Source organism: Schistocerca gregaria, chromosome 3 (genome assembly GCF_023897955.1).
Source record: "Schistocerca gregaria isolate iqSchGreg1 chromosome 3, iqSchGreg1.2, whole genome shotgun sequence".
Classification (NCBI taxonomy): Eukaryota; Metazoa; Arthropoda; class Insecta; order Orthoptera; family Acrididae; genus Schistocerca; species Schistocerca gregaria.
Window position 1 is genome coordinate 358,552,308 of NC_064922.1, and position 14,703 is coordinate 358,567,010.

The 14,703-nt window shown below is 41.0% G+C and overlaps 2 protein-coding genes across 3 annotated transcripts in view; one reads left to right on the forward strand and one right to left on the reverse strand.

Annotated features, from left to right (window-relative positions):
* Positions 1-12,938, reverse strand: part of LOC126354046 (DNA-directed RNA polymerase III subunit RPC8) — a 40,974-nt gene extending 28,036 nt beyond the window's left edge. Inside the window, exons 1-2 of the mRNA XM_050003391.1 lie at positions 12,814-12,938; positions 12,560-12,743 (exon numbers count right to left, since the gene is read on the reverse strand). Of these exons, the coding sequence (XP_049859348.1) occupies positions 12,560-12,743; positions 12,814-12,924 (295 nt within the window). The 5' untranslated portion in view covers positions 12,925-12,938. The remainder of the gene's footprint in view (positions 1-12,559; positions 12,744-12,813) is intronic.
* Positions 12,939-13,374: 436 nt separating this feature from the next.
* LOC126354045 (serine/threonine-protein kinase 19-like) overlaps positions 13,375-14,703 on the forward strand; it is a 55,815-nt gene continuing 54,486 nt past the window's right edge. Inside the window, exon 1 of one of the 2 annotated variants that reach the window (XM_050003388.1) lies at positions 13,375-13,635. In XM_050003388.1, the coding sequence (XP_049859345.1) occupies positions 13,375-13,635 (261 nt within the window). The remainder of the gene's footprint in view (positions 13,636-14,703) is intronic. The other variant, XM_050003390.1, reaches the window with a different exon arrangement.

The window sequence follows — 14,703 nt, forward strand, 5'->3', positions numbered from 1 at the left end:
AAGAATCTGCCAAAATGCTTAGCTAGTGTTATCCTGCAGCAAGAAATATGAAAGGGCACTAAATTCAATTGATAGCTAACTTGAAAATTGCCATTTTGTCTGTAACAGAACACCATTAAAGCCTGAAATGAGCAACATATGATCATAATTCCTTCCAATGACCCCTCCTTTTTCTCACACTTCATTTCTAACCGATTCCCGTAGGGTGATTATCAACATTTCATGGAGGAAGCCCAACACTGCACACAGTTTTTATTTTAAATATGTGCTACAATAATTCTATTTTTAGTTAAAATAAGTATCCCCCCAAACACACACCACAAAGAACCATGGACTTCACGACTTGCATACCTCAGCAATACAGAAAACTGTACCACAAGAACAACCACAACACAATGGAGGGGTGTCTGTGGAAAGGCCAGACAGGTCTGTTGTTGTCAGTGATTCCTGATGAGGGGCAGCAGCCTTTTCATAGTTGCTGATATGGCCCAGCTATTTTAGTATTACAAACAGCTGAAAACAATGGGGAATGACAGCTGTAATTTTTTCTGAGGGCATGCACCTCTGCTATGTGGCTTAATCATGATGGCATCCTCACGAGTAAAATATTCCAGAGGTAAAATAGCCCTCCCTCCCCTCCCTCTCTGAGCAGAGACTACACTCGGGAGCATTTGGAATATTAGATCCCATAATCGGGCAGGTGGGCTAGAAAATTCAAGAACGGAAATGGATAGGTTTAAATAACATATAGCAAGAATTAGTGAAGTGCCTTGACAGGAAAAATAGGTAGTAATGCAGGAGTAGGAGTAGAAAGTAGGAAGGAAGAGAAAAAAAAAAATTGTAGGATGGCATGGATTGGGGGGAAATGAATGATAGGGAAGTTAAAATGTAGAATTTTGGACAGTGGATAATTTAATCATTACAAGCATTAAGTGTAAGAATCATGAAAGGTTGTATACATGGAAGAGACCTAGAGACACAAAAAGGTTTCAGTTTGAGTACACAAAGGTAAAACAGATTTTATGCCAAAAGACATCTTCAGAGACATGTGTGAGCTGACTAAAATTTACTGGTTATAAACTGCACATTAAAACTGAAGAAACTGCAAAGAGGTAGATGACGCAATGCAGTCTGACAGCAAGTTGGAGTTATCACAACTGTCCAAAATCAATCCAATGTTGCCATCCGCAACTCTGATGGCACTGTGAGTTGCTGCCAGGGGACAAATGGTGGGAGGAAGCTATGCCATTAAGACAATCGCCATGTCACTTGGTGTTCTTGTTGATGCTCTGTATGACCTGCATATTACACTGACTGCCTTCTGATAACAACTACTACTTTGGGTCAAGAGTACTCTTGGACTGTGTGATTCTTGTTCACCATTAGTTTATCCAGCTAATACAGGACAAAGAGATTTAGTAAATGTAAACCACAACAGGGGCAACAGGCAATAAGTCTTTTTGGGCCTGCTGTGCATCGATTACTCTGCATTCTTGCACCCACAACTGCTGCAGTAGCGGCTGGCCTAACAGGACCAGTGTCAGTTGGACTGGCAGTTAATGGAGCAAGAGCATCAGCAGTCTGTTGTTGCTGTGATCCACAATTCACCTAAAGGTATCGCCAACACCTCAAACCCTGAAGCATCATGCGATTGCACATGTACAAAGTATTGCCTGAACTGGATCAGCACGAGTTCCTCCATGCCTCGGTTACATAGGGCAGTGCAAGCTAACACACTGGCAGTTCATTCCACCAGAGCTCTGGGCTGATTCATGCATTGGCTCTTCACAGTCCATCAGTCAGATTCTGATCAGAAGACACTGCAGCAGAACCTACGACTCTCCAGCGATATCCCAAGATGTACCTGACAGCCAATTACGTCAAATTCTCAGTGTTAGGGATTATCAGTGGCATAGTCTTCACATCCTACTACATTCATTCACTGTGTGTTCCAGGCATACACTTGTTAGTGCCTGAAAAGCTGTATTTTTTAAACTGAGAAGAGTTTTCCTAGGTTATTATACCTCCTTACTGTGGTCCTTATAAATCCTTGCTCTTGTTTACCTGTGTCTTATTATTTCTTATCAAGCATCTCCCCGTGGGAGACACTTACTACCCCCCCCCCCCCCCTCCAGCTGTTCTCTATTTCCTTCTTCTGACCAGTGGGACAAATATTTACAGCACCTCAACCATCCTTTCACAATATACTAGGTAACCGACACCGATTTGAAGCAAACCTCTTTTTCGTGTCATCGTCATCTCAAGATGTGATAGCTTTGCTCCACAAGTTGTCTCTTACAGAGCATCTCGATACTTTGTCATTTCTCGATATTTGCACTCTGTTGTCACACCACTGCAGAAGCCAGTCTATACTGGCGTGTGCTAGGTTGCAATTCTATCAGCAGTGGAGGTTGCTGCTGCTGGACTTGAATAAGGATTTGGTCACTGAGCTTCATGACCTTAGTTGTTGCTGTTGTGCTTTCACCTGGTCTGAAGATGTTTGTTATGGTTCGTATGCTGATTCTATGATTAGGGATCCCCTCCTTCAATTTGCACCAGATAGGGAACTGCTTGCACAATCTATGCACCATGCAGACCCAGACTGTAGAGGGGAGTCTTGTTTTGCCACAGTGGCTATGATTGGCGGGTCAGCATTACACACGTCATGAGCACGCATCAGGAAAGTATGGTCTGGCATTACGAGTAATCAATGTGTTCCCCAGTCATTCCATGTTGGACAACAACACATCAGATTTTCCAGTCACAGCTCCTTCCCCCCCCCCCCCCCCCCCCTTCCAGAGGCTGTGTCTCCTTGTCTGACAAGCACATGGGTCAGTGTCGTCTTCCATTATGCCCTCAGTGTTTCTTTGAGCCTGCCCTGCCCATGCTGGTTGGCTATCTGTTTTGTCTATGGCATTCATGTCACACTACTTCCATGTGCTGCGCCGTGCCTGCACAGTGGCTTAGTGATGTAGAAGCCATGCACACACAGTCTTCTTTTCCGGCTGACGCCATTCACACCACTGACACTGTGTTTAACCTGACATCAGAAAAACCCATCAAGTACCTACTCACACTGCACATGATGGGTTGGATTGGACTTTTCTGAGTGGATACTGGTGCATCTTCTCCTCTGATCAACATTTCTACCTGTATGATGCTGGGATCTCCTCCATTGTACACATGTTCTAAAGCAGTCACAAAATTCCAGTGCAAGGTGTGTTTTTTACAAAAGTCTCATATAATAATGTGTCCAATGTGCTTTCATTTTTTGTGGTTTCTTCTGGCACAATGGAAAACATTTTTGGGTTAGATGCCTTCAGACAATTTGGGTTTTCCATTTCTGAAGGTGTGTTTGGTATCCCTCATATTCTGTTTCAAGGCATCGAAAATTGTATGACCCCTTTTCAGAATTATTTTCTCCAGGTCTGGCTCAGGTGGCATCTGCTGAGGTACACCTTCACTTGAAGCGAGGTTCAGGCCTGCACTTTGCATGAAAGCACTCATTGCCTCACGTCCTCCAGGAGACAGTGAAGATGGAACTGGACAGGTTGGTCACATTTGATATCGTCCCCCAAGTTTCTCCCAGTCAGTGGGCTTCTCCTCTCATTATTGGAAAAAAAGAAATGGATGGCTCTCTCAGGCCGTGAACGACCAGTTGATTGTAGATTCTTTACCAACTCCACAACCATAGGACCTGTTCTCCTGGCTACAGAATGGAGACTGTTACATGAAGATTGATCTGATGACTGCCATCATATCCAGTTTTCTGTGACCTGCTGGTGCTTAATATGCTCATTGCAACAGTGTAACCAGCGTCCATTTGGAATTGCTAGTGCCCCAGCTGTTTTCAGTGCTTCTTGGAACAACTGATTCAGGGAATCCGTCATGTGGCAATTATTTAGATTACATCATTGTGACAGGGACACCTATGGCCAGACACCTTCAGAATATCCATTACTTGTTTTCACACTTATTGGCTGAGCACCTGGAATGTAACATCAATACATGTACAGTTTTCCAGCCCTCAGTGGAGCACCTTGGTTTCCTCCTCTGCAAACAAGGCATCCGTCTAACTAGAGACCACTTACAGGCCATTGACAATATGACATGCCCCCACACCGTGAAAGAACTACAGTCCTTTCTGGTGAAGATTAGCTGTTACAGTCGTTTTATCCCCCAGGGCGCCAAGCTCAACCAACCTCCCCCCCCCCCCCCCCCCAAACACCCTACAAAAAATGGGGTTCGCTTTGTGTGGTCACCTGCGTTGTGAGGCAGCATTTCTCACACTAAAGTAGGCTCTGCAATCAGCAACGTGCCTCGTCCTGTACTTCCCAGGAAAGCCCCTTTCCTCACCACTGACGTCTCACAGCATGGAGTCGGCGCAGTGCTCTCCCACTGAAATCCCAATCTGAACACCCAAAACTCTCACAACTCTCAACCAGGCTCAGTACAACTATTCACAGACAGAGAAACAGTTGTTAGCTATTGTGTGTGCAGTGAAGATATTCCATATCTATCGGTGCAGATTGAATTTTCTGTTGATCACAGACCACAAGCTGTTACATGCATTGTCTGGTCTTTCGACCAGACTCCTGGATGAAACAGTACAAAGGCTTCAGCATTGAGCATTGTTTCAGTCGACATATACATATGGCATCTGCTACAAACCATCCGATCGCCACGTAAACGCCAACACGGTCCTGTCTGCCAGCTGGCTTGAATCCCGTTTGATGCTCTCAGGAACTCATCATTTTTTAACTAGACTGGCTCATCATTGGCCCTTCAGGAGTTCCCCATTGATGCGTCAGTGGTCAGAGTATAGACATTAGTGGACTCCACAGTCCATTTGACTGTCCAGTGTATTTGGCATGTTTGGCATTGGAGATTGCCCTAAGACTGGCCTCAGGTCATTATCCCACAAGCTCTGCACCCCAAGGTCCTCAGTCCCCTGAATGCCGCTCACTGTTGTGTTCTGCGTATGAAGCAGCTGGCCTGTTAGCACGCCTACCAGTCAGACATCAGGACTGATATCAATTTGATAGTTCAGTCCTGTACCATGTGTGCCCACTATCAGCCAGTATCCCCCAAGGTTTTTTCACCCTGGCTCCAGAACCCCTGGAGATTCTTCACACTGACTCTGTCGGTCCCTTTTTGCATTGGATGTGGCTCACTGCGATCAGCTCAGCCAGCAAATTTCCTTACACCCACCCACTCCCCTCTGCTACGGTGGCAAATATTATTTGGACTTTGCCTCATATCCTTGTTATCGACGATCTTCCAGTAGCCATCATTACGGATAATGGTCCCCAGTTTATCTGCTTCTGCGGGATCCAAGTGATCACAGGGCTGCTAACTGCCCCATTCCACCCAAATCCTATGGAGAGGCAGAAATGGATGGTGTGGACTTTCAAAGAGAAGATGTTGACCATGGTGAATTCTGCTTCCACAGACAAGGTCTGCTGAGTTACTAAATGGGTGGGCGTCATGGACTCTCCCTACACTGCTATCTCCACCAGCCGCCTCTTGCCTCAGGTCCATCACTGGTTCCAGCTGAGCACGCCAGTATGGGCATGATTGTTGGGACGTGGCCATCCTGGGCTAATGCTACAGTCCACAGCATTCACAGTCACTGAATGTATGAGGTCTCTGCAGGGGGCCATCTTTGGCAGAGCCACCAGAACTAGCTATGCCCCAGATTGCCAGTCAGCACCCCCAGTCCTGCACACCTTGCCACCTAACCCTCTCCCACCTCTTCAGCCAGCAGCTCCACTTCACCCTGGCTGAGCCCTCAGTGCCCCACGAGTCATGTAGTGGGACTTGGCTCTGTTTCACTTCCAGCGAAGGTGGCTTCATCTCCAGTGACCGCTCTTTGCACAGCTCTGACTACTCCTGGCAGTCCTGGGAATGTCAACATAGAGACACAGCTTGTCCCAGACTTGGCCCCACTGGGTGCCCTCCTCGCTCCCACACCAACTGCTGCTCCATCACCCCCTCATCACAGTCAGCACTCTAGGGGACACCTCCAACCCTACGTGCTGCCTTCAGCGATGGAGAGTTGGTGTAACTGACTAAGACATGAGATGGTATTATAACACACTGCCAGAAATCGATCCGTAATTGCCATTTGCTCTGCTGATAGTGCTGTGACTGCTGACAGTGCTGATAACTGCGAATGGTTGCCACATAAATATCAGAAAGAGGTCATGCCCTCAAGGTGATCACTTCATCACTTGGTGGGATCCTGTGGCCAATTTGCCTGATATAAGTGGGTGCTACGCCAGGAATGGCAGTTCTCATTGGTGCTCTGAATGATCCACATATTACACTGGCCATCTTGTGATGACAATTACCGCCTCAGACCCGGACTACACTTAGACAGTGTGACTCTGTATTTCCTGTTCACTATTTGTTTATCCACTGAATATGGAATAATGAGTGTTAGTTAATAAGTGTAAATCTCAACAGTAGAAAACTAAAGAGATGGGACCCACATAAATTGAATAGCTCATATGTTAGTGAGGGTTTCGGGGGAGCATTAGGTAATGTTAGACAGAACCTTATGTCGACCGTGTTGGACTTTTTCCAGGGACTGCAACTATTTATGACAATAAAAGTTCAAATAAAACCATTATCTGCATCATTCACTTTTTTTCCATCCCACAGTGTGTATTGAAAGTTTAAGCTCTCATTTTCACATATAACAATGATATTTTTTTTGCATTTTTGCCAGCTAGATGCAGCCAGATCTCTGTTGTGGTTTCTCTTTGCTACAGAAACATGTAACAGGCACTTGTTAATGTAATATGGCACTTAGGCTATAAATTTTAAACAGTGATAGTGTCATTTACAACCTGTTCCAGTTCACAGAACCTTGCAGTTCATCATAAACATACATTTTAACTTAACTTGTCTCGCAGAACACGAACCCTTAATACAAACAAAACAAAAATCAAAGATATAGTGCCTTGCCTCATAGTTTATTCATCACTAACTTATACTGCAGACCATAGATACATATAATAATTAAAAAATTGCTTCATTTTTTACAATAACTTGTTAAAAGGGTTACTATTGCAAATATAAAGAGAGTAAAGAGACAAATAAAATAAACAAAAAAATTACAGACTTTGTATCAAAATAATCTAATTTTTACTGTTTCTGTATGTTGCTTTGGGAATTATCTTTTATTGAGGTCAATCAGGAATTACAAAGTGGAAAGAGTTATAGTGCATCAACTAATATATCTGCAAAACTTGTCGAAGCTCACTGCCACTGTCTCAGCTTTTTCATTTAGTGTGTTCCACCCATGTTTTCCATTATGAATAAAAATTTCCAATTCTTGACAAAGATTTAGTTTGTGACCTTTGTTTAATTTGTGACTGACTGATTTATTGATTAAGGGTGGGATAATGGGACTGAGGTCATCAGTCCTGCGATTCGAAAGTTACATGCGTAATATAGAGGTACCTACAAAAAGTGGGCAGACCCAATCAGAGGGGTCACAGTATTAAGTGAGGAAGCTAAAAACACATGCAGCAGAAGACATGAAAGAGTAGGCCAAATCTAAAAACCAGAAAAAACAGGATATAAGAGCAGTGTTTGCACGGGGCCATCGGTCCCAGATCCAGAAAACACGAATAGGGGATACAACTACAATCATTCTGCCCCTGCTCCAGGAGGAAAACAAAACCTTACAACTGAAAATGAAAACTACTTTAATGAAGGAAACTGAGGACCAGCTCCACCATCTGTGAATCATCTGCTAATATTAAAGACAAGGAATCTGGAATGCTATACTTAGTATGAAGGGCCAAAAGACAGGGACATTCCACAAACATATGGGAAATGTTTTCTACAGCTTGTACAGAAACCATACTGAAGGGAAAAAAGAGTCAAACAACTTGAAAGGGAAGCCACAGAAGAAAAGGGAGTGCAACCGAGTTGTAGCTTATACCCATCTTATTCAATTTATAGACTAAGTAAAGAGTAAAGGAAGCCAAAGAAAAATTTGGAGATGGAATTAAAGTTGATGGAGGTAGAGGGGAAAAAAGAAACTTGCCAATGACATTGTAATTCTGACAGAGACTTGGAAGAACAGTTGAACAGAATATATAGTGTCTTGAAAAGAGTTTACTCATTGAACACCATCAAAAGTTAAACAAGGGTAATGTAATGTAGTGAAATAAAATCAGGCAATGCTAACAGAGCTAGATTAGGAAATGCTACAGTAAAAGTAGTAGCTGAGTTCTGTGTGTTTTTTGGGCAGCAAAATAACTGATTATGGCCAAATAAAAGAGGATACAAAATGTAGGATAGCTACAGCCATGAAAAAATTTCTGAATTTGTTAACATCAAACAAAAGTGCTAGGAAGTATTTTCTGAAAATATTTGTCTGGAAAGGTAACGATTGAGCAACTGTACAACATTCCCTCTGCCATGCACTGTACAGCAGCTTGCAGAGCCTGTTTACAGCTGTAGAACATGGGATGTTCAACCAGTCGATTGCCATAGACTAGTCGAACATCAAAGTTATAGTAATAGTTTATTTTTTGTCCATTGATCAGTTTTACGATGATTTTAGACATGGTTTTATGAGCTGATTTTTCAAAATCCTTGTCTGAAACCCATTTAAATGAAATCTGTTTAAATGTAAAATATCAGTGTGCTGACGATGAGTGGTAAGACACTGACAGGTTTCAGATAGATTGTATAATGATAAGACGAGTTTTAGGAACCAGGTTTTAAATTGTAAGACATTTCCAGGGGCAGAAGTGGACTCTCATCACAATCTATTGGTTATGGACTATAGATTAAAACTGAAGAAACTGCAAAAAGGTGGGAATTTGAGGAGACGGGACCTGGATAAACTGACAGAACCAGAAGTTGTACAGAGTTTCAAGGAGAGCATTCGGGAATGATTGACAAGAATAGGGGAAAGAAATACAGTAGAAGAAGAATGGGCAGCTTTGAAAGATGAAATAGTGAAGGCAGCAGAGGACCAAGTAGGTAAAACGACGAGGGCTAATAGAAATCCTTGGGTAACAGAAGAGATACTGAACTTAATTGATGAAAGGAGAAAATACAAAAATGCAGTAAATGAAGCAGTCAAAAAGGAATACAAATGACTCAAAAATGAGATCAACAGGAAGTGCAAAATGGCTATGTAGGGATGGCTAGAGGACAAATGTAAGGATGTAGAGGCGTATATCACTAGGAATAAGATAGATACTGCCTACAGGAAAATTAAAGAGACCTTTGGAGAAAAGAGAACCACTTGCATGAGTATCAAGAGCTCAGATGGAAACCTAGTTTAAGCAAAGAAGGGAAAGCAGAAAGGTGGAAGGAGTATATAGAGAGTCTATACAAGGGCGATATTCTTGAGCACAATATTATGGAAATGGAAGAGGATGTAGATGAAGATGAAATGGGAGATATGATACCGAGTGAAAAGTCTGACAGAGCACTGAAAGACCTAAGTCGAAACAAGGCCCCGGGAGTAGACAACATTCCATTAGAACTACTGACAGCCTTGGGAGAGTAAGTCCTGACAAAACTCTACCATCTGGTGAGCAAGATATATGAGACAGGCGAAATACCCTAGGACTTCAAGAAGAATATAATAATACCAATGCCAAAGAAAGAAGGTGTTGACAGATATGAAAATTACCGAACTATGAGTTTAATAAGCCACGGCTGCAAATTACTAACATGAACTCTTTACAGACAAATGGAATAAACTGGTAAAAGCCAACCTCGAGGAAGATCAGTTTGGATTCTGTAGAAATGTTGGAACAAGTGAGGCAATACTGACCCTACGACTTATCTTAGAAAATAGATTAAGAAAAGGCAAACCTAAGTTTCTAACATTTTGACAATGTTGACTAGCATACTCTCTTTCAAATTCTGAAGGTGCAGGGGTAAAATACAGGGAGTGGAAGGCTATTTACAATTTGTACAGAAACCAGATGGCAGTTATAAGAGTCGAGGGGCATGAAAGGGAAGCAATGGTTGGGAAGGGAGTGAGACAGGGTTGTAGCCTCTCCCCGATGTTATTCAATCTATATATTGAGCAAGCAGTAAAGGAAACAAAAGAAAAATTCAGAGTAGGTATTAAAATCCATGGAGAAGAAATAAAAACTTTGAGGTTCGCTGATGACATTGTAATTCTGTCAGAGACAGCAAAAAACATGGAAGAGCAGCTGAACGGAATGGACAGTGTCTTAAAAAGAGGATATAAGGTGAAAATCAACAAAAGCAAAATGAAGATAATGGAATGTAGTCTAATTAAGTCGGGTGATGCTGAGGGAATTCGATTAGGAAATGAGAGACTTAAAGTAGTAAAGAAGTTTTGCTATTTGGGGAGCAAAATAACTGATGATGGTCGAAGTAGAGAGGATATAAAATTTAGACTGGCAATGGCAAGGAAAGCGTTTCTGAAGAAGAGAAATTTGTTAACATCGAGTATAGATTCAAGTGTCAGGAAGTCGTTTCTGAAAGTATTTGTATGGAGTGTAGCCATGCATGGAAGTGATACATGAACGATAAATAGTTTAGACAAGAAGAGAATAGAAGCTTTCGAAATGTGGTGCTACAGAAGAATGCTGAAGATTAGAGGGGTACATCACATAACTAATGAGGAAGTATTGAATAGGATTGGGAAGAAGAGAAATTTGTGACAACTTGACTAGAAGAAGGGATCAGTTGGTAGGACATATTCCGAGACATCAGGGGATCACCAATTTAGTATTGGAGGGCAGTGCGGAGGGAAAAAATTGTAGAGGGAGACCAAGAGATGAATACACTAAACAGATTCAGAAGGATGTACGCTGCAGTAGGTACTGGTAGATGATGAAGCTTGCACAGGATAGAGTAGCACGGAGAGCTGCATCAAACCAGTCTCTGGACTGAAGACCACAACAACAACAAGTCTGACAATACCCTATCTGCCTCTTTTGTCTCCATTTTCATTTCACTGTCTTTATCACTCACACCAAGCAACACTTTTTCATCCCACATGACGAGATTACTGCAACCAACCTGACAGTACTGAAGAGAGCTTGAAAACTGATTTTCACAGCTCAACTTTTCCAAAAAGTGGATATGAAAGAAACTCATGTAAAATGTGTGATCTTCTCTCTTGAAGTGAGACTGAACATGAAATAATTTGATTTCAAAATGATATTCCCTTAAAGCCAGAAAATAATGAAGATAACATCCAGAAATTAGTGAGCGTAACAACCTACCCTAACATAGTAAAAGGCGCATTGCATGTTTCATGGTATTTGGACTAACTTGTCTACATAAGGCAGCATTTTCAATTATGAACAAAGTGAAATAAAAGTGCAGAAATAAGTTGACTGATCATCTTTCAGACTGTGTAAAGTTGATTCTGACAAATTATTATTGTAATAAACTTGGCAGTGACATGCAAAGCCTGGTACTATCTTACTAAAAACAATTTTCAGCATTTATGATGGCATAAATTTAGCTTTATTCACATGTCTAATACCCTGAAAAAATCGTTGAGTAGAAAAGTATTCATTGCACAAAAATGTGTAATCAGAATAATTGCTGGAGCCCACCCACGGTCCTCCTGCAGACATCTATTTAAGGATCTAGGGATCCTCACAGTATATATATTCCCTTATGAAATTTGTTGATAATAATCCAACCCAATTCAAAAGTAATAGCAGTGTGCATACCTATAACACCAGGAGAAAGGATGATCTTCACTATGCAGGGTTAAATCTGACTTTGGCACAGAAAGGGGTAAATTATGCTGCCACAAAAGTCTTTGGGCACCTACCAAACAGCATCAAAAGCCTGACAGATAGCCAACTAACATTTAAAAATAAATTAAAAGAATTTCTAGATGACAACTCCTTCTACTCATTGGCTGAATTTTTAGATATAAACTAAGAAAAAAAAAACAAAAAAAAAACACTTAATCATTAGTGTCATGCAATATTTTGTGTAATGTAATTTCTTGTACAGACATCTTTTATTAACCTGACACGTTCCACATCATTACGAAGTGTCGTATTCATGATCTATGGAACAAGTATTAATCTAATCTCTAATCTAATCTTGAGTAGTATGCCTACAGATTTGATGGAGAGAAAACTACCTTCTATGTTTTTTGTGTAATTAGAAAGGTTAATGTTGGTTACAGTGTTTTTTTGTGCTTAAACATTTACGAATTTTTAAGTCAGTACGTCTGTAAATGGACTAAATTACATGTAGTAGAACTCGTCCTTCGTGAATTTTAAGTGTCAGCCTCTGTATTTCTGTCAGTCACTGGGGTCTTGATTACAAATACAGCTAGGAGTATTGCGGCGATAAAAATATGAGAAACGGCAAGTGCAAAACCAGTTATAGACAAAATAAAATTTCACTCACGTTCTGCAATTCTGAAGTAACCTATTCTTAAAAATAAGACCAAATTTACAAGTGTTGATTCACTCATAATGAGTGCAACAATTCAATAGTTGCTTGTAAATGTGTCGATATTAAGATACATTAATAATACGTTAAACGATAACGATGTAACACCTACCTTGAACGCCTTCTGGGCTACAGCCTTTAATTTTACCGATGAGTATTTCTTCCATGAATGGCCTGAATACAACATAACGGAAGTTTACTTTGGTGTGTGCTGCGCCATCACCAGGGAATATGTAAGAATCTTCTAAACGCGTTATGTCAAACAGTGCAATGCACAAACCGACATTTAAAACAACCTGTAGAAAACACAAAAGTGTTACAATAGTTACGAGTGATACCTACAGCCCAACCAAAACAAACACATACTTTGTTCGCCAACTTCTTGTTCAGCTCTTCTGAAATAGCATCATTAAGCCTCTTCTTAAAATCATGTGGTGGAATTCGTATGACATGCTTCATTTCGGCAAGTACAAACATTTTTTGTTTTTCAAAATTCTGCTCTTAAATGACTTGCACAAAGACAAATCAAGGATGGAAATGAGAGACATATGAAGCAGAAATATTTTATACTATTCGCCACAGCCCGCTAACTAACAAAATACTGGAACCACACTGTCGCTTTTCGCTCCACTGCAAAGTACTGTACAACTTCGGCTCAACACGTGCATTTTCACTAGTGTTTACTCGCGTTTACATTTGAATATGAAATTTGAAGCCAAAGATGTATATATCAACAAGTGCCTGGCAGTTGCCTAGTTCATCGCAGACGCAGTAGCACTATCGAAAGGCAGTAACCAGTCGGCGTATCAAAATCTTCGGAACTTAAGAGATAGCATAAACATAAATATGGTTGAATTCGTAAATTTTGTATGCTAGAGATCTGGGGGACGCGACGGTTCTTCCTACCGTTACGGTATTCTCCATAATATGAAGAGACGTGTAACATTGCCAGACTTTTACATTCAAAGGAAGAAACCTCACTTATCGGTTGACATACAGTTGACAGATAGTGGCCCAAAAACAGATACTAATTTTGGAAAAGATGCGCCGTCAGATACAGAAGGTGCCTTGGTGTACTTGCGAAGTAAGTTTCCCAACGAAGCGTTTGAAGACCATCTACCACCTGTTATTGTCATCCATCAGGTTTACGCTATTGTGAAATGCAAAACGACTGTAGATAAAGATGTGGTAAGTGTTTTGTAGAAGTAAAATTTGTTACCTTGTAAGTTACAAGTATTAACAGGAATCCCTTTGATAATTGTGGAAACTATTATTTCCTGTAATTACGTTGCGCTGGAATTTAAATTTGTGAGCAAAATTTCGCGAAATATTTGCTTGGTGCCCATATAATCTCGAGCTAAAAGTATTTCTGATCGTGTTTCTGTTTTATTAACTGTCGTTTGTGGTTACTTTAGCGCAATACTGCTGATCACTGTAAAGATTTGTGATATTCTAAATTTACAAACCTTCGGGTGCTGCGAGGAATGTTATTTTCCTGTTATTCGATGGATAGTAATAGGAGTGCGTTCTATTTCTTTCAAAGTTGCACTATGGGATTTAGAATGTTGTGTTATACCGTGAACTAGGCGTTAATTTTCATATTAGGATAAAAACAAGAAATATTAGATAATTTGATCTGTCACCGATATGTATTGTGAATAGAATAATGAATACTTCCCAGTATGGTTTCTGCTTCTCGGATCCGCAATAACAAAATTATGAAAATGTACACTACATTATAACAATGAAACTTCCTTAATGAAGCTTGAAAAAGACAACATTGTATACCCTGCGCAAATGTTTGCTTCAATGCAGTCTGATCGTGAAATCAGACCTCTGTAGCGGCACTACAGAAGCATCCGATTCCACCCGTCTATTTTGACCTACGCCACATCAGTACGGCGGAAATATGGCAACATAACGTCACTACATACAAACGCGAGCAAAAATAAAAATGACAATAACATCTCACTCCAAAAATAAAATGAAACTAATGGGGTAACCGCGGAAGATAGGGCGTTTAGGGCGGGGACAAGCTAAATATACAACAATAAACACTGAACCACCCTAAAATAAATAATATAACAAATTACGTTAACAACATTCCACCATATCAAGAAAACCATAGGAATCGGACGTTTCTCTTGATCTGTATAGCTCAGCCGCAACTATCGAACCAAAAAACCCCAACATCTACAAGCTTGAAAAGTGGAATCTGGCATTTCCCTTACCTGTATAGATCAACTGCAACAATTT